An 18,949-nucleotide genomic window follows, 5' to 3' on the forward strand; every position below is an offset into this window, starting at 1 on the left:
CTGGCAAAGAAAACATCCCGGCTTTCATGCCACCAGCTGTTAAACGCGAAAGAGTCGCAGAGTGACTGTTTCACGCAGTTCGCGTGTCTGCGCTTGTGTTACATTAGCTTCGCGCACAGTTAACAGAAGTAAACTAAAAGCCAGGGGCAGATCCGCTCGCACCACTCCGGTGTTTACTGATAACTTGAGCTCTCTCAGCTGACCGTGCTTGGACCAGAGCTCAGCCATCCTGGACACCATGTCAGAGCTTTACATTCGGGTGGCTGAGGAAGAAAATGAGGAACCCATGGAGATCCCGTCAGAGGACGATGGCACTGTTTTGCTGTCATCTGTAGCAGCGCAGTTTCCAGGGGCTTGCGGGCTGCGATACAGAAACCCAGAGACCCAGTGCATGAGGGGAGTCCGGCTTGTGGAGGGTGTCCTGCACCCACCGGAGAACGACTGGGGAAACCTAGTGTACATTGTCAATTACCCCAAAGGTATGCCAGGTGTTTGTGTCATTATAAACATGTAAGCAAATTGACAACCCTGCCCACAAACTGCCTGTTAAATTGATTTGACTATAACTAGTTAAAAGTACCAATACATCGTATTACAATTAACGCTTTAATGCTCGGGATTAGTCCAAATTTGAACATAAAGTGTTGTTCATATTGTAGTGAAGCTGCTTTGCCCAACACCTAAACGTATGCGCTGTATTTTAACTCGTATAAAAAATGTTTGTGACTGTACAGTAGTATTATATTACAAAATTCAGCAGATTCACAAACTGGAGCCTCCAAAAGATACCTTAAAGAGAGATTACTGTATTAGATTGGTCTAAAAAAAAAAAAACACTGTGAGACAGGTGACTGAACTGGATTAAAGCCCTGTATTTAATAGCTTGCTTACTGAATGTGATCAAATCCTGCAGCAGGTTGTGACAACTGGAAAATTATAACAGATTAGTTGATGCTGTTATGGCAACATGTTATTGAAATAGTAAACACAGTTGTATTTCAGTTTTTTGTTTGTTTGTTTTTTTTTAATTTAGGGGAGCTTTGTAGATATATAAGACAAGGGTTTTTTGATTGCTTTTTTCCCTCACTGGCATGATTTATTTATTCTTCATAGATAACAAAAGAAAGATGGAGGAAATAGACGCTGCCACAGTTGTGAAAATTAAAAGGGGCTTTCAGAAGACATCAGATCTTATTGTCCTCGGGTTGCCATGGAAAACAACAGAACAAGACCTCAAGGATTATTTCAGTACCTTTGGAGAGGTCATCATGGTGCAGGTATTGATGTGTCATGTGACTGTGAATGTTTTCTCAGTTCTTTTCTAGACATTGAGCGCAACAAGGGTATGACTTTTGTTTGTGTACTAATGAATTTGCTCACATCGCCCATTTTCAGGTGAAGAGAGATGCGAAAACCGGCAATTCAAAAGGTTTTGGGTTCGTCCGGTTCACCGACTACGAGACGCAAACCAAAGTCATCGCTCAGAGACACATGATTGACGGGAGATGGTGTGACTGTAAACTTCCCAATTCAAAGGTGGGTTGGGCACGATTTTACCGTGTCTCAAAGAAGTGCTTTGGTAGAAATTGATTTCTTCAGTGAATAAGGTTTGGTATAAATTCATTTTTAGGTTTATATGTAGGCTTACAGCACCTGTTACTGCTTGTTGATCTGTGTCACACATTCACATTCATTCACATTCACTTCAGATAAGGATGGGGTTTCCACACTTACAAGCAGGCGTTTTAAAGTCATTGCAGTGGATTTTTTAAAAAAAAACGTTTAACACAAGTTACAGATGTTGATTTGATTTTGTAAAACTGAATCTGGATTGTTGAGCAGCATGACTTAAACTGAAATGGTGGTGCCCGTTCTTCCTTTCAGGCATGTCCCGATGAGCCGATGCGGAGCCGTAAAATCTTTGTTGGTCGCTGCACAGAGGACATGACAACCGATGATCTGAGGCAGTACTTCATGCAGTATGGTGAAGTCACAGACGTCTTCATTCCCAAACCTTTCCGGGCGTTTGCTTTTGTCACATTTGCTGATGACCAGGTAAGACTGACCTTAAATGACCGGCTTTGAATATGAGTAGATGGTATTATACAGGAAGAGTGAGAAAGACCTAATATGTATGTTTAGATAAAACAAAAACAAATCTATAATGTCAGTAATTATATGCATATAAGTTTGGTGTAGTAGTGGAAAACATGAGAGCTCAATTACAGATTTATACTGTAAATACCTCATGATACCTGGTATTTATAGTGTACGGAGTATTTATTTACCTGTAAGAAAAAAGAAATACACAGACTTAGTAACTCATTTCTTTCTCAGGTTGCCCAAGCTCTGTGTGGAGAGGACCTGATCATCAAGGGTGTCAGTGTGCACATCTCCAATGCTGAGCCCAAACACAATAATAGTAGGCAAATGATGGATCGAGGGCGTTTTGGGGCTGGTGGGTTCAATCAGGGCTATGGCAGTAATCGCGGTGGACTAGGCAGCGGTAGCGGAGGGGTTAACTTCGGGGCTCTCGGTCTAAACCCAGCCATGGTCGCGGCCGCTCAGGCAGCGCTGCAGAGCAGTTGGGGAATGATGGGCATGCTGGCTAACCAGCAGGGTCTGACCACAACGGCAGGCACAGCCACTACAACCAGAGACCAGACCTATAGCTCTGCGAGCACCAGTTACAGCAGCCCAAACTCAGCTAGCCTTGGTTGGGCTGCAGGCACTAACACGGCCTCCAGCAGCGGCTTCAGCTCTGGCTTTGGTGCATCTATGGAGTCTAAGTCTTCTAGTTGGGGAATGTAGATAGCTACGAGCTAACTCTTTCTGTTGCTATAAGGCTGACCTGGTAAGTATACATATGAGGGGGAATGGCTTAGATATTATGTTATTTAAAAAAGAAAAAATACACTGCCTTTTATTTTGTTAAAGAGGAAATTTATACTTGTGTGTGACTTATGTAGTCATGCATTGAATGGGTGAGAAGTGTAGTTTGTTAGTGGAAGCTGCCACACTACCTGGTTTTGTTTTTTGAGAATATGTTACACAAATTTACTGTGCATGCAGGATAAAATAATTTATAAACATGCACGAGTATCTCAAGAGCCCCCTGATTGCCTCTTGTGAAATGATGGGCTTTCTATAATTACATATAAATATATATATGTATGTATGCATTTGATTTTATCTTTGTTTTTGTTTGACATCTTTTGGAAACGCCTTCATGGAAATCTCTTCTGCAGTTCACCAACTCTTTCCCAATTTCCCGGGAGGAAGCGCCTCATTGGCAGCAATGTTCGACAGATCTCAGTATCATTTCCCCTCCTCCCATGTGTAAATGCTTTGTCATCCAAGAACACAGCTTCACTCTGCATATACTGTATTAGACGGTGGGTGTTGTCTTTTTTTCCTCTCCCCCTTTTTTAATTTTTTTAATTTTTGGGATATAGAAATTTTGTCTGCTGTTGTCACTTTTTGAGATCAGTGAGTGGGATTGGTGTTGGCCCGAGTGAGAGTGAGCGAACGGGAGAGCGAAATGAAAGAAAGCGGTGTGAGTAGGACTGACGGTGTGGAGTTTTTTCTTTTTTGTTGTTTGTTTTTCTTTTGGTTTGTTTTGTTTTTGTTTTTTTTAATTCAAAAGAGACAAATGCCTGCGAGAGTTGAGAAGAACCTGTGGCTTTGTGCGAGTGTGAGAGGAAGAAACCAGTACGAGTGTGTTCACCATGGCCATCACAAGGACATTTATTGCATCTCGAGATCCCTACGGTCTCTTTCTCTCATTGTTTTCTATCAACCTTAAATCTTTAAAATCACAGTGAAATGTCAAGTGCTATGAGTATTTGTATCCTTTTGTAGCTTTCTCTTGCTATCTGATTTGACGTGAATGCTGTGTCTGGTTGTGTGCTTTACTTTCTCCTTGTTACCACCCTCTCTGTGTGAAAATGTGACCTTGTGCTAGTGAAGTCTGTGTGGGTGGGTGGGGTTGCGGGACACTGAAAGAGTGCTGAAGTTTGAAAGCGAGCTCAGAAGTTGATGTGGTGAATGTTTGACAAGTTCCCATCGAAAGTTTGTGTTTGAAGTGGTTACGAATGCATTTTCTATGTTTTGTGAATCAAGGGAAGTCTGAAATAAAATTGAATTTGACTAGGTATAATGCCCTCTTGATAGTCAATTATTTTTAACTTCCTTTACATTAATTGAACTGCCAACACTTTAATTCACATGTATAGGGACCTCGGACACGGAAAGCCCAGGTTTTCGTCTGAATGAAGGTTGGAGTCAGTTGCGTGGAAGACGAAGCCTTTGTTGGGTGTGCCGGTGCAAACCACAATGAACCTTAATCCTGAAAAGGATCTTCTTCACCTCACTTGCAAGAAACCTTGGACCACCAAATTTAGAGCGGACCATACTCGGTGACAATCAAGGTATTTTATTTATTTTTGTCATACATAAAGATGTCACAGTTGGGACGAAAGTAACACCTGCTGCCTGGCAGCGATCATTCCTTTGTCTGGTCCCCAATCTGTGAGACAGGTCTTGCCTTTCTAAAACTGGGTGTTTGTCAGTAAACACTTTATTCTTTTGTCTCCCAACAGTCACTGACATCAAAGTATTAACCAGTCGGTGTTTTGATGTGGTTAAAAATGATATCGGTGTAGCAGGAAGCTGTCTAGTTCTGTTTACCTTGATTGTTAAGTGACTGAAATGTATACCTGGCTGTTCTTTTTGTTTTTTTTCATCAAAGGGACTTAACTGACTGAACAGCAGCAATTCACACATTGTATTCTGACAAATTAGTATTGCATTGTTAAATAAAGGTTTGGAGTTTTTAATCATTGTGGTCTCTCAATGTAGATAAAATGTGACTTTTTTTCAGGCCATAATCTCTAGTTTTCCTTGCTTTTAATCCATATCTCTTTTTAGGATTTATTTGAAAACACGGATACAATTCAGATTTAGTCTTTTTGTTAAAACGGCTCTAGCATCCTGCAGAAAGCTAGCTTGTATATAATGTATATAGAAGATTGACTATATAAACAGACTCTTTTACAGTCTTTGTTGGTGGATGTAATTTATATTTTCCTCCTGATGATGGTGCTGTTGTACAGTTTTTGCTGATTGTTGGACAGGACTCTCACACCCCCTTCATATATTAAAATTTGTTGATACTTTCCATTTTTAAACGGCTGTAAGAGTTTGTGAAAATTTCTCTGCACACTCAAGACTACTATGAAACTAAACATACCAATCATCAGTTGACAATCAGGAATGCGTCTCTAAAGGTTGTATTTACAGTGGGGCAAAAAAGTATTTAGTCAGCCACCGATTGTGCAAGTTCCCCCACTTAAAATGATGACAGAGGTCAGTAATTTGCACCAGAGGTACACTTCAACTGTGAGAGACAGGATGTGAAAAAAAAATCCATGAATTCACATAGTAGGATTTGTAAAGAATTTATTCGTAAATCAGGGTGGAAAATAAGTATTTGGTCACCTCAAACAAGGAAAATCCCTGGCTCTCACAGACCTGTAACGTCTTCTGTAAGAAGCTTTTCTGTCCCCCACTCGTTACCTGTATGAATGGCACCTGTTTGACCTCATCATCTGTATAAAAGACACCTGTCCACAGCCTCAACCAGTCAGACTCCAAACTCCGCCATGGCCAAGACCAAAGAGCTTTCGAAGGACACCAGGAAAAGAATTGTAGACCTGCACCAGACTGGGAAGAGTGAATCTACAATAGGCAAGCAGCTTGGTGTGAAAAAATCAACTGTGGGAGCAATCGTCAGAAAATGGAAGACATACAAGACCACTGATAATCTCCCTCGATCTGGGGCTCCACGCAAGATCTCATCCCGTGGGGTCAAAATGATCATGAGAACGGTGAGCAAAGATCCCAGAACCACACGGGGGGACCTGGTGAATGACCTGCAGAGAGCTGGGACCAAAGTAACAAAGGTCACCATCAGTAACACACTACAACGGCAGGGAATCAAATCCCGCAGTGCCAGACGTGTTCCGCTGCTGAAGCCAGTGTATGTCCAGGCCCGTCTGAAGTTTGCCAGAGAGCACATGGATGATACAGCAGAGGATTGGGAGAATGTCATGTGGTCAGATGAAACCAAAGTAGAACTTTTTGGTATAAACTCAACTCGTCGTGTTTGGAGGAAGAAGAATACTGAGTTGCATCCCAAGAACACCATACCTACTGTGAAGCATGGGGGTGGAAACATCATCCTATGGGGCTGTTTTTCTGCCAAGGGGACAGGACGACTGATCCGTGTTAAGGACAGAATGAATGGGGCCAAGTATCGTGAGATTTTAAGCCAAAACCTCCTTCCATCAGTGAGAACTTTGAAGATGAAACGAGGCTGGGTCTTCCAACATGACAATGATCCAAAACACACCGCCCAGGCAACAAAGGAGTGGCTCCGTAAGAAGCATTTGAAAGTCCTGGAGTGGCCTAGCCAGTCTCCAGACCTCAACCCCATAGAAAATCTGTGGCGGGAGTTGAAAGTCCGTGTTGCTCGGCGACAGCCCCAAAACATCACTGCTCTTGAGAAGATCTGCATGGAGGAATGGGCCAAAATACCAGCTACTGTGTGTGCAAACCTGGTAAAGACCTATAGTAAACGTTTGACCTCTGTTATTGCCAACAAAGGTTATGTTACAAAGTATTGAGTTGTATTTTTGTTATTGACCAAATACTTATTTTCCACCCTGATTTACGAATAAATTCTTTACAAATCCTACCATGTGAATTCATGGATTTTTTTTTTTTCACATTCTGTCTCTCACAGTTGAAGTGTACCTCTGGTGCAAATTACTGACCTCTGTCATCATTTTAAGTGGGGGAACTTGCACAATCGGTGGCTGACTAAATACTTTTTTGCCCCACTGTATGTAAAAGCAGTTTTTTGTTTTGTTTTGTTTTTTCAAAAAAAACAAACAACTTTTATCTAAAATCTTTTACACTCTAGAACAGCGGTCCCCAACCCTTTTTGCGCCACGGACCGGTTTATGCCCGACAATATTTTCACGGACCGGCCTTTAAGGTGTCGCGGATAAATACAACAAAATAAAACTAGTACTGGTACCGAAAAAAGATTTATTCATAACACACGTGAAAAGACCAAGGAAAACCAAGTTAACGATAACAAAATAACGCTGAAAACCGATAAAAACCCTGAAAACCATACATTTCACACCTGAGCCTCAACTCTCGCGGCCCGGTACCAAACGACTCACGGCCCCCCAAGGCCCGGGGGTTGGGGACCGCTGCTCTAAACTACTCTTAATAATGTGTGGAAACCATGTGTTTTTATGGGCTGTCTGACAAGGTTTCTGCAAACTTATTTTTGGTGTGAAATTATTTGAGATGAGCTCATTAAAACTACATAAATGCAGAAATTGTGATTTTTAAGAACTGAGAAAAGGCATCAAAACCAGATCAGTTTAAGTTTTACCTAAAAAATTAAATGAATAACAGAGAAGTCTGTACATCTCTCAGAATTACTCTGCAATAATACCAGAAGTACAAGAAAGTGGGTATAAATATTTTCCTTGTGCTTAAACATAACATTTATTATACATACAGCCGTGATCTTTAAAAGGTCCCCATAGAGAATAACCTTTCTCACAGTGTGATTTAATGTGGTTTCTCCCACTGCAAGCAGGTTGCAAAGGTTTTCCAGAGGAATTTGTCTCAGCTTGATCTTTTCCAGGATGCAGTCTGGTTTCTGAGAGTGCTCTCTGCTGTATTGTCAGAGGTATGCACCAGGACTGTTTATCTGAATTAAACGAATGGGTCCATAAGAAAAAAATTTGTATTTTCATATGACTTGCAAGCAAAATTGTACCTAGATTTTTGTTTTTATAATTTAAATTAAAGTGGAGAACCAAGTGTGCATACGCCCAAACCTCTTGTTCCATCAGTCCCAGATTGTCAGTGGTTGGTGGAGCATAATATTGACGTAGTAGACAAAATAATCTCACTCTTACTACACCTGCTGCACTCAGTCTCAGTTAGTTAGATCATATTTTAAGCCCTGCAGCCTCATTCATACACCCTCAAGTGTGACGCACTTCCAATTGACGTCAGTTCGATCCAAATTAAACCTCTCTCCACACACACACGCATTTTTGGGTTTTTTTGTGATTTATTGTGATGTAAGCACAGAGTTCAAAGCTGTTTCTTCTGTTCTGCTATTCCTATAAGTAATTGTGAGATTTTACACAGCATTTAGAAAGCGTAATCTATCATTATGTTTTGTACTTGTATTTAATTTGCTTTATGTCACGAAGCAGAAGTATTCAAGCCTTTAATTTTAATACTCACTTAAGAGTTGTGACTTCCTGTATTTGTATTATCTCAATAACAATGAGTCACCACTGCATTGTATGATAACGTTTTTCATTATAACCAGTTTGTAATTTACTTTAATGTACTTGACTACAATAAACGTTCAAGTTCTAAAGATGAATTTTTAAAAAACTAAAATCTTCTGCCTTTTAAATTAAGCAAATTAACTGTAACGAAGCTTTGCCAGCCAGTATTTTAGTACACAAGCACAATTACTGAGCTGCTTGCTTTTTAAGGGCCCGTGAAACCACATAAGTTTTCAGCACTGGACCCATATGTAAAACGCTGTTTTTAATGTGTCTTAAATGATTTATAGAAATGATTCTGATTTGGGGTTTGATCATGACTAAGATCAGTGTTGACCGTCATCCAGTCCTCCTCCTGCATCGTCATCACGCTGTCTGGTGTCTCCTTGGTGCCTGCTTTGTCTGCACATAACTCAGAGGTGTCATCTTGCACCTACCCTGCCTTAACTGAGCTCTAACAGCCTCTTGTGCTCTAATGCAACCCCTGCATGGCGTCAGGCCACATTAAGAATACAAGGCCCTATTGTAGCGAGCCTCGCTCTGATAGTAAAGCTGCATGTTTATGGTACTCGAAGTGTATATATGTAGTTAAGCATTGAAATGACGGAGTTTATATTGTTTTTGTTCTGCTGTGTACCCTTTCAGGATCAAAGCTCTGACACGAAGAGTCAAATGAGCTCTTTGAAGCGTCCCAAGATGGCCAAATGAAAGCCTGATGTTAACATCAATATGGTAATCACCAAAGCTATTGCAGCGCAGGTGCACTGAGGCGAGGCTTTGTTTACTGTTTAACAGCAGGTGTAATAACAGCTGTGACACACTCCTGTCAGGTACAACAACCATCACTGCTGTACCAGTTAAAGCAGTCTTGTTAGCACAAGACTCTTTTTACAGCGGCTGGGAATTTCCAGACAAGCCTGAAGTGCTTAAAGGATTACAGTTTGGTTTTTGGGTTGTTTTTAAAATCAAGATTGTTATAAAATGCACTTTATGACCGTAGAAACTGAGGTGAGTAATTCTGGAGAGTTGAATGTGTTTAAGGTGAGAAGGTGTTTTATGCTTCTAATGGGCAGCTAACTGTAGACCAGTACAGGAAATGAAGGTAATTAAAGCTGTGGAGTTGTATTCAACTTTCACAGCTGAAAGTGTTGCTGTTTTTTGGTCATTACTTTAACACCACCAGGAAGCAGCATCTGCTCTCCGTGCTCATCCCATTTTAACCTCCTAGGACCCAGTGACCACATATGTGGACATCACATTTTGGGTTGGCTGGACCACAGTACAAAATTTTGCTCTACAAGGGCCTGATGTCCACTTACAAGGACATTGTGCTGCCACTGTTCTATTCACATTTAAAACGAATATCCTCATATGCGGCTATCAGGCAATTGTAGAGCAAAATCAGGCCCCAATCAGCCCAAATAGCAAAGAGAAATTAAAAATTATTACCCTTAAAAGAGTTCAGATCTTAGGAGGTTGAATATTCACACTCACTTCATTAGATGTACCTTACTAGTACTGTGTCGGGCCCCCTTTTGCTTTCAGAAATCTTTTAAGTCTTTGTAGCACAGATTCAGGACGGTGATGAAAAAGCCTTCAAGATTTTGATTGATTACAGCACATCGTTGCTGCAGGTTTCTGACATGTACATCCGGGATCTGACTCTCCTGTTTCAATTCAGTTTTATTTATACAGCGCCAAATCACAACAAAAGTCGCCTCAAGGCGCTTCATAGGTAGGTTCATAGGTTTCACTGCCTCCAAAAGGTGCTCTTCCTGTCTGAGCGTTGGTGACTGTGGTGCCATTTGAGTACAGTGAACTCGCTCAGACCAGTTTGAGATGATTTGAGCTTTGTGATAGGGTTATATGGTTAATGGAAGCAGCCATCAGGTACACCGTGGCATGGATAAGGTGAAACAATGCTTATTTGATACTAAAGAGCCTAAAGTGAACTCTATAATAACATTACACCACCAGCAACCTGAAGCACTGATACAACTCCATGCTTTCATGTTGTGTATGCCACCCTATGTCTCTGGAAAAGTGTTGTTTTTGAGAACTAGTTCTGCTGCAGCAGCCGTTGTCTTGCCAAAAAACGACCTTCTGCAACTCAAACAGAAATAAGCACATTTTTCTAAAACAAACGTCTCCAGCCAAATAAGTGCTCACGAGGAGCTGGCTAAATGAAAGCCAGTGACATTTGGCCATTTTCCAGTTTTGAAGCTAAAAGATTAAAAACTTTGACAGGCTTTACACCCCACGTCTCTTCTCTCCAGTAGTAGTAAATGTCTAAAAATAACGCTTTTATGAAAGCACAGATTAAAAAATTAGGCTAAAGGCCTCTGAGTGATACTGACTGAAGACACGTGGGAGTTGCAGGAGGTAACCCATTTCCTTCAGGCTTTGAGGTGTTGTGTATTCATAGATGCTCTTCTGCATACCTTAGTCGTAATGAGTGGTTATTTGGCCGCTTTATTGCCTTCTTATGAGCAGTTCGGCCATTCTCCTCTGACCTCTGATATCAACAGTTTTTGCCCAGAGAACTGCTGCTCACTTGTTACTGTCTTTTTCCAGACCATTTTCTGTAAACCCTAGAGATGATTGTGCAGGAAAGTCTACTTGTATCAGCAGTTTTGGCAATACTCAGACCATCGTGTCTGGCACCAACAACCCTGCCACGTTTAAAGTCGCTTTTTCTTCCCCATTCTGATGTTTGGTTTGAATTTCAATAGGTTGTCTTAACCAGATCTACAAGCCTGCATGCATTGATTTGCTGCTATCTGACTGGCTGATTAACTATTTGCATTGATGAGCAGTTTACCCAATAAACAGCGGTTTATTTATCTAAGAATTGTTTCTAAGGTTTCAAAGCCAATCCTAAACAGTCCAGACCCAGGATAGGGTTTAATGATGGTGTTGTGTTCACCGTATTATAGTAATGTATGAGTATATGGAGGCCGGACATTACAGCATCTTAATACTTTAAATCAGTTACAGTAATGTCACCTTAGGGAAACTTGTGATGCTGAGTTTTAAATGAGTCTTTGAACTTGTGCTGTAATTTTTATAGTGACCTGCTGTATTTGAAGTCAGTTATTTAAATTGTAGAGCATACCTAACATTATGTCGTCTCACAGTTTATTGTACTGTATGCTACAGTATCATTGAATAAGTCTCCACGTTGGTGTCCATTAAAACAGTGAAGGGTTTAATAGTGTTAACATGAGTTTGTGCATGTGTAAAGAAATGTGTCAGGGTCTTAGGGCCACCTGCTGGACAACCACTGAAAAGACAACACATGAAATGGTTTATTTGTCATTTCACTGTGGTGACCTGTTAATATTTTTGATATTGTTTTGATACAGATCGGTAGGTGTAGCTACAGATTTTAATTATTCTTACCATCTGGAATTGGCAGTGCATTCACTTGGCAAGCAAACGATTGCTGGTTCAATTCCCACCGGAGACACATCCTCTTTAGCGTTGCGTCAGGAGTGTCATGTGGTGTAAAACTCCACCGTATCAGACGTGTGGAGCTACTTGGTATTTTTAAAATAAAGTTGTTTTATAAATTATGCCTTCGTCAGTGTTAAATGGTTATGTAGATCAGAATGTGTTTTCCTTTAAAATGCAGGTCACGATTATATATCACGGTCTTCTGTAACTTGTTGCCTTATTTACTATCACACACGTCAATCCTGTTTACAGCATCCAGACAGTTAAGGACCATTCAAGCTAATTATAGAGGGATTGGAAATCTTTATTTAGCCTAACACAGCACAGTGCAAGGGTTCACCTTAATCCAGCGTTAACACCGTGGACCCCGTGCCCAACACGACTGTGGAACAGTATCCTGGCGGCCTGTGTAATATCGAGATGGAGTCACGCATCTCCTCTGACTACATCAAAATACACAGGAGGTGTCTACAGTGCACATAATCTATTGTTCCACCTCTTGATAAATATAACCGCAACAAGTCTCTGTGAGAAGTAAAAAGTTGGTTGAAGTAGATTCTGGGTCCTAGATGGTGGGAAGTTGAAAGATGGAATGTTTAAAATCTTCACTTGTTGATAACGTCCCCTCGTCCTCGGTCTTCCATCGTGTTTGTTTTTGTGTGTTGTGAAGATCTCCCTTAAGCATTGTAGGATGAAGAGGAGACATTTCCGCCATGACCTGTCCAGTTGGTGTGGATGAAATGACCGGGGTTTGAGAGTAGCTCATATGTGTGGGCTCCAAAGTAGTCCCTCTGAGCCTGAAAACAAAGCCAGATACAGTTACCTTTTTAAAATCTGCAAATCCTTAAAATATTTTAACAAAAGATTCACGATATGAAAAAGTATTTTATAGCATCTAGACTCCAGCACAAGACTCGAGCTACAAGGGATCTTTTATTGCGATACACCTCCTATAGTGGAGGCGTGACTGTTTCCAGAATTGTGTTACCTGGAGAAGGTTGGCGGGCAGCTTGTCATGTCTGTAGCCATCATAGAAGGACAGAGCGGTAGTGAAACAGGGCATGGGGATGCCATGTTGGACTCCAGTGCTGACTGCTCTGCGCCATGACTCCTACAGCAGGAGAGTAAACAGAATGAAGACGTAATTAAGTTTGTTTACAGGACCAAATTAAATCACTGTGAGTCTGGTCATAAATTAGAGGTCATCTCAAGGCTTTTGGTAACCAAAACAATCACTGCAGCATTTTCATCAGCTCAAATTCTGCAGGACTCACTATGACTGCAAAACTTGCAAAGGAAAAAACCTGTAAAGTGGGAAGGGGAGAAGAAAAAAAATGTATTGTGTACTTGGGTCTATTGGGGTGGATTCAATTCTGATCATCTTCACACACTTTGAATTAGTTCATCCGTTTAATGTAAAGGGAACCCAGACCACTATATCACAAATCAACCAGAGGGCTGGTGACTACAAGACAAGTCGCATTCCTTTTCTATATTTAAAAAAAAAGAGGAAATAACTTGTTTTTTTGTGCCTTTGTCAATGTGGTCATTGCAGGTTATTGCTTGGCCACTTCCTCCTTCCTCATACCTGGCAGTCTTGCACAGCGTTACTGAAGAAAGTGTCCAGCAGCAAGTTCTGCAGCTCGGCGTTCCTGTCGAAAGCCTCTTTGATTTTACCCAAGAAGACACTGGAAGAGGAAAAGCAGTGTTAATGTTCTCCGGTACTGTAATAAAAACTCCATTTAAACAAAGTTCAATGCCCTTTAAGAACTTCATCCCCATTAGCTGGCTGGTGACTGTACACTGCAAATTATGAGTGTTAAATGTGCGATTACACAACAACTGTGCCAGGTTACACAAAGTAAATCAGTGTCACAATCACAATTTCCTCATTCTTCTCTCTCAATATGATTTTATGGGAAGAGTCCTTTTGTTCCTCTCTTTTCTCACTTCAACATTACAACACAACACATTGACAAAAAGGCAATTCTACAACGTTATGGCACTGCATAAAGGTTTTTCTTGCACTTAAAGAAACTGCAGCTTCGGCAGCTTAACTCAAATGTTCTTAAATCTTACTCAATTCAATTTTATTTATATAGCGCCAAATCACAACAAAAGTCACCTCAAGGCGCTTCATAGATACAGAGAAAAACCCAACAATCATATGACCCCCTATGAGCAAGCACTTTGGCCACAGTGGGAAAGAAAAACTCCCTTTTAACAGGAAGAAACCTCCGGCAGAACCAGGCTCAGGGAGGGGCGGGGCCATCTGCTGCGACCGGTTGGGGTGAGAGAAGGAAGACCAGCAACAAAAACTTCTGTTTTTGTTGGGCTTTCTTAACAAGGGCTCTCGCCCCCACTGTTTGGACAACAGTGTTGAAACTTTTGCACAACATGGAAGTGAGGCAAACATCTGCTGTGTGGACACATGAGGGCAAAAGTACCTTCGAATGATGCAGCCTCCTCTCCACATCAGGGCGATCGCACCATAGTTGAGCATCCAGCCAAACTCATTGGCCGCCTGGCGCAGCAGCATGAATCCCTGCGCGTAGGAAATGATCTTGGACGCATACAGGGCCTGGACAAATGAAAACATAACAATTTCCATATTACTTTCAGTGTTTAAAATGTCTATTCATCACTTCTGATACCTGGTAATCTCAAAGGGTGCGCAAACATTTTTACTTTGGCCTCTCTGTGGCATGCTGCTCTAAACTGGCCCATTTAGAGTAAATGCATTTACTGTGGTTTTACCTTTCTGATGTCTTCTAGGAAGGTAGCCTTGTTGCCGCTGAATTTGACCCCCTGTGGCCCTGACAGGCTGCGGCTGGCCTCCACTCTCTCATCCTTTAGAGAAGACAGACATCTGGCAAAGACAGCCTCCCCTGGGAGACGACAGGATGAGAGAAGGGAGAGGAAAGAAGAGGGACGGCATTAGTGCATATACTACACACACCGCTTTGAGTGTCACATAAACTAACTGCCCAGCTTTTTTTTTTTTCTTTTAAATAGTAATTTAGGTTTCCCGAGATCTCAAAAAATGACAAAGCATTACACAGAATTTCCAAGCTGATAGTCACAACGACCCTGTGCTATCAGCCAACGCTCGAGCGACAGCATGACTCAGCAGTGTTTGCAATAGTGTTTGGTAAACCAGGCGTGCCAAAGCTACATCAGACAAAACTCAAGGTTTCCCAGATTAGAGAGGATCATTTCCTTGCCACTAACTGAGGACAGTACGGAAAAAAAACCTGTTGGGTCAGCATGACTTGCTAAAACCTGCACTGCTCTATAACGTAAAAACTGTCCTAGTGAGGAATGTGATCCCTGCTGGGTGACAGAGCCTCCTGTACATACTGCTTCACCCTGATGGGCTTAGTTCTCACACAATGAAGCCTTTTATTCTGCACCCATCCCTCTCTAGCACAGCAGGGTATCCAACACAGACAAGGAACAAGCAAACACAGCAATATATAGTTTACCCTGCATGCTTTTAAAGTTAATCATATAAAGCTTGCTTCCTGTTTAGGTCTGTTTATGAAACAGACTATGATACAGTCACAGCAAAGACCAAAGTCAAATCCCCCTTATGTCACCTGACATGCACAGGCCATCAGAATAGCCTTCAAGCTTCTTACAGGCAACAACATATTGATCACATTCTCTAAAAGAAGCTCACAGCCCATGCTGTGTTTACCAGCTGACAGATCCAAAGTATAAGCCCAAGAAATCTGATCATTAAAGGGTAATTTGATAAGTGGCTTTTACGGTATTGGTACATGAGTTGTTCATTGCTTTAAGCCTCCTTTCTTCCTCTTACCGATCAGTGTGACGGGCGTCCCGTACTCGAGGGCTGAAATGGCCGTCCACTTCCCTGTGCCTTTCTGTCCAGCACTGTCGCGGATTTTGGGCAGCAGATGTTTACCGTCAGAGTCTCTGTATTTAAGGATGTTAGCTGTGATCTCAATCAGGAAGGAGTCCAGCTCAGTCTTGTTCCAGCTGTCAAAAGCCTTAAAAAACAAAACAAAAAGTCAAAAACACATATTCTCTTTATATTTTACATAATTAACACTGCCAGACAAATGTGAAAGTGGTGTCATAGAAGTACAACAAGCGCACCTGTGCCATCTCGTCATGGTCCATACCCAAGACGTCCTTCATCAGGTGATAGGCCTCACAGATCAGCTGCATGTCTCCATACTCGATGCCGTTATGGACCATTTTCACAAAATGACCCGCACCCTCATCGCCAACCTGCTCAAGCCACACAATATTTGTTAGATGATTTGGCATAATAATAACAACAAATATATATTTAATAAACACACAGATTAAAATACATCACTCACCCAGTCACAACAAGGCTCTCCTGTTCCAACTTTGGCAGCGATGCTCTGGAAGATGTCCTTTATGTAAGGCCTATAAAATAAACATTAAATGAAATTGATAAATGTTCACTGATTTTTAACACACATGAAATGAAGCTGACGACTTACCAGGCTTCTTTATGCCCACCAGGCATGAGTGAGGGTCCATAGCGTGCACCCTCCTCTCCACCACTCACTCCACTGCCAACAAACAGCAGGCCCTTCTCTTTCAGACTCTTGCACCGCCGCTATAGGATAGAAGTGCATGAGCTATGACAATATCCTCTGGAATAAAGAGGTTTTGCTCCACAGTGAATGTTTATGACTTACTGTCGTGTCTCTGTATTCAGAGTTGCCACCATCAATGATGATGTCCCCAGCCTCAAGAAGAGGAACCTGAGAATTAACAGATGTAGTACAAACTCAATAAATATATGCAGGTTGGACGCAGTTTCTAAACGTTAGCCTAGTTCAGGACTGACTGCTCACCAGCTTGTCAATGAAGTCATCCACAGCCTGTCCAGCCTTAACCAGCAGGATGATCCTCCTGGGCTTCTTGAGCTTGGTCACCATGTCTTCCAGAGATTCTGCTCCAATCACCTTGGAGCCCTTAGCCTCGTTCTGCAGGAAGTCATGCACCTTGGACACGGTACGGTTGTAAGCGCAGACCTGTTGGAAAGATATTGAATGAGTGAAAGAAAAGTGGAACAGGTTATGCAGGGAGTAGCAGCAACACACACAGGAGGCAACAACTTACCACAAAGCCGTGGTCATTCATGTTCATGATGAGGTTCTGGCCCATGACGGCCAAACCAATTAGTGCAATGTCTGCTCTGAGGAAATAAGAATCACATCACAGGTGAGAAGATCGGATAGTCTGGCTTCAGGGTAATTATCAAAACAGCCTTCTGTCCACTATCCCTCTAGTCATACAGTGTATTTTTATTTCAAGTAAATTAAAACATGGGCTTCAGAGTCCTCACTCCGAAGATCCCTTTAATTTCCCAGAGTCCATCGCGACCACCACCCAATTCAGTGCTGAATATTTCTACCAAACTCTAAAGCTGACCCCGGTCAGATAACAGCACCGTTAGCATTAACTACTAAAGAAGATTACTCTCAGAAAAGGAGAAAAACAAAATAACCTCAACTAGTAGGTATAACGTTTCTATTGCCCCGACTTTGTACAAAAAAAGACACAACAGAAGAAGAAACAAAGAAACAAGTGGAGGACTTACTCAGCCATTGTGTTCTGTGGGCAAAGTAACTGTAAGGTAACTGTGTTAAAATGACAGTCGAGCTCGCACACCAGTCCTTTCCTTCAGATTTCCTCCTTGCTCGTTTTCCACTTCCTCGTTCTCATCTAAACTTGACTGAGACTCTTAGGTACGCCCACGTAGAGCAAGAACCAATCGAAGAGCTTTCTGCAAACAAGCCACGTCCAAGACTAAATTTGATTGGTCTAGAATTCTGAGCAGAGCTATCGCTTTTCCTGTTGGCTTCCCCGGAAGTCACTCACGAAGCTTCAGTGCACGCCATACGTCTGCTTGACGAGGGACCTGTTTCAGAAATGGATTTTCCTCTTTAAGTATCGAGACAGTCGAACTTGTCTTGAGTAGTAAGTTTAAGAACAACATTTTAACTTGATAATTTTGCCTCGTCAGTCTCCCAGTTGGACACCTCGTTTCTATTGGCACCGGTCAAATCCGTCAGACCTGAGAGCTGCGCTTGCGCCACAATAGACTATGGTTATATATCTATAAGTCAATGAATCCCGTTTTCTTTTTCTCTGGTGGAAATCTGAACAAGTACATTGTGTATTTCATCTTTTAATCACAAATGCAGAAGATTAAGCCCATTGTTTAGTAAGTAAGTAAGTAAAATTTATTTATATAGCGCTTCACAGATAAAAATCACAAAGTGTTTAATGGAAATATAAAACAATGTAACAGTAAACAAAACAGCAATGTAAAACAATAAAAAAAACATAAGAGGAAATTAATTAAATGCTTTTCTAAATAAAAATATCTTCAGATGTTTTTTAAAAGAATCATTAGCAAATGTCTTTCTTATCACAACATCTAAATTTTATGATTTCAGTATAATGATTACACGCCCAGCAAGTTTTCTAGAAGAAGAATTGCCTATATATTTTTAGTAGATTATGCAACAGCACAAACTAATAATTTCAGTCAATTTTCCTGTTGCTAACTAGCTCAATACATTACAGACAGTGTCACGGTCCGCAGTGGCAGACCATGTGGAGAGTGTGTGGAGGACTCAGGTGCAGACACAGGCCAGGACACGAAACTGAGTTCGAACGAAAAGCGAGCCTTTATTGTGGCTGAATGACAAGGAGTTCAAACAAGGCAGAAGCGCAGTGACAAAACTAAACTATAACTAAACTGGGAAACTGATACTATGATAAACTATGAAGACACAGAAAACAATGACTACGAATACAAAGACTGGCTGTGAAAACATGGAGGGTGGGAACACAGATGACGCAACACAGACTGCCTGAAACACAGAGACTAAATACACATAAGGGATGATCAGGGGAAGTGGCCACACATGGGAGCACAGCTGACACACATGAACCTAAAGACAGGACAGGAGAAGTGAAACTACATATACTGACATTAAATGCAGACTTTCAAAGTAAAACAGGAAACATGGAGACCAGACATGACCTGAACTAAACATAACCACGCAGACATGACGCGTGAA

The 18,949-nt window shown here is 41.5% G+C and overlaps 2 protein-coding genes across 4 annotated transcripts; one reads left to right on the forward strand and one right to left on the reverse strand.

Moving 5' to 3' along the window:
* The first annotated feature begins 238 nt into the window (after positions 1 to 238).
* tardbpa (TAR DNA binding protein a) lies at positions 239 to 16,889 on the forward strand. 3 transcript variants are annotated; one of them, XR_014871655.1, is made up of 7 exons: positions 239 to 479; positions 1,114 to 1,277; positions 1,396 to 1,536; positions 1,885 to 2,055; positions 2,338 to 2,422; positions 3,249 to 3,395; positions 4,236 to 16,889. XR_014871655.1 is itself a non-coding variant. In XM_085146817.1 (6 exons), exons 1-6 carry the CDS (start codon positions 239 to 241, stop codon positions 3,341 to 3,343), a joined length of 897 nt encoding a protein of 298 aa, XP_085002943.1. In that variant the 3' UTR covers positions 3,344 to 4,159. The 3 variants fall into 3 exon arrangements, 2 of the variants coding, with proteins under 2 accessions (XP_085002943.1, XP_085002942.1); XM_085146817.1 differs by lacking the exon at positions 4,236 to 16,889 and having other exon boundaries at positions 3,249 to 4,159; XM_085146816.1 differs by lacking the exon at positions 4,236 to 16,889 and having other exon boundaries at positions 2,338 to 4,159.
* pgd (phosphogluconate dehydrogenase) lies at positions 12,133 to 17,610 on the reverse strand. The gene is made up of 13 exons (XM_085146815.1): positions 17,458 to 17,610; positions 16,977 to 17,052; positions 16,709 to 16,888; positions 16,550 to 16,615; positions 16,349 to 16,467; positions 16,202 to 16,271; positions 15,972 to 16,106; positions 15,673 to 15,862; positions 14,607 to 14,737; positions 14,297 to 14,430; positions 13,438 to 13,537; positions 12,838 to 12,960; positions 12,133 to 12,646 (listed from the first exon to the last, which is right to left on the reverse strand). The coding sequence occupies exons 1-13, from the start codon at positions 17,463 to 17,465 to the stop codon at positions 12,527 to 12,529; spliced, it is 1,452 nt and encodes a 483-aa protein (XP_085002941.1). The 5' UTR covers positions 17,466 to 17,610; the 3' UTR covers positions 12,133 to 12,526.
* Positions 17,611 to 18,949: the final 1,339 nt, after the last annotated feature.

This window comes from Neolamprologus multifasciatus, chromosome 20, assembly GCF_963576455.1.
Source record: "Neolamprologus multifasciatus chromosome 20, fNeoMul1.2, whole genome shotgun sequence".
NCBI classification, from domain to species: Eukaryota; Metazoa; Chordata; class Actinopteri; order Cichliformes; family Cichlidae; genus Neolamprologus; species Neolamprologus multifasciatus.

What these genes read in the sequence shown, in the direction of transcription:
- pgd (XM_085146815.1), bottom strand. An exon ending in GAGAGCCTTGTTGTGACTGG is followed by an intron (nt 16,107 to 16,201) that starts GTGAGTGATGTA and finishes TGGCTTGAGCAG; the next exon opens with GTTGGCGATGAGGGTGCGGG. An exon ending in ACGCTGTGCAAGACTGCCAG is followed by an intron (nt 12,961 to 13,437) that starts GTATGAGGAAGG and finishes CTCCTGCTGTAG; the next exon opens with GAGTCATGGCGCAGAGCAGT.
- tardbpa (XM_085146816.1), top strand. Translation starts at nt 239, where the DNA reads ATGTCAGAGCTTTACATTCGGGTGGCTGAGGAAGAAAATGAGGAACCC. An exon ending in GAGAGGTCATCATGGTGCAG is followed by an intron (nt 1,278 to 1,395) that starts GTATTGATGTGT and finishes GCCCATTTTCAG; the next exon opens with GTGAAGAGAGATGCGAAAAC. An exon ending in TCACATTTGCTGATGACCAG is followed by an intron (nt 2,056 to 2,337) that starts GTAAGACTGACC and finishes TTTCTTTCTCAG; the next exon opens with GTTGCCCAAGCTCTGTGTGG.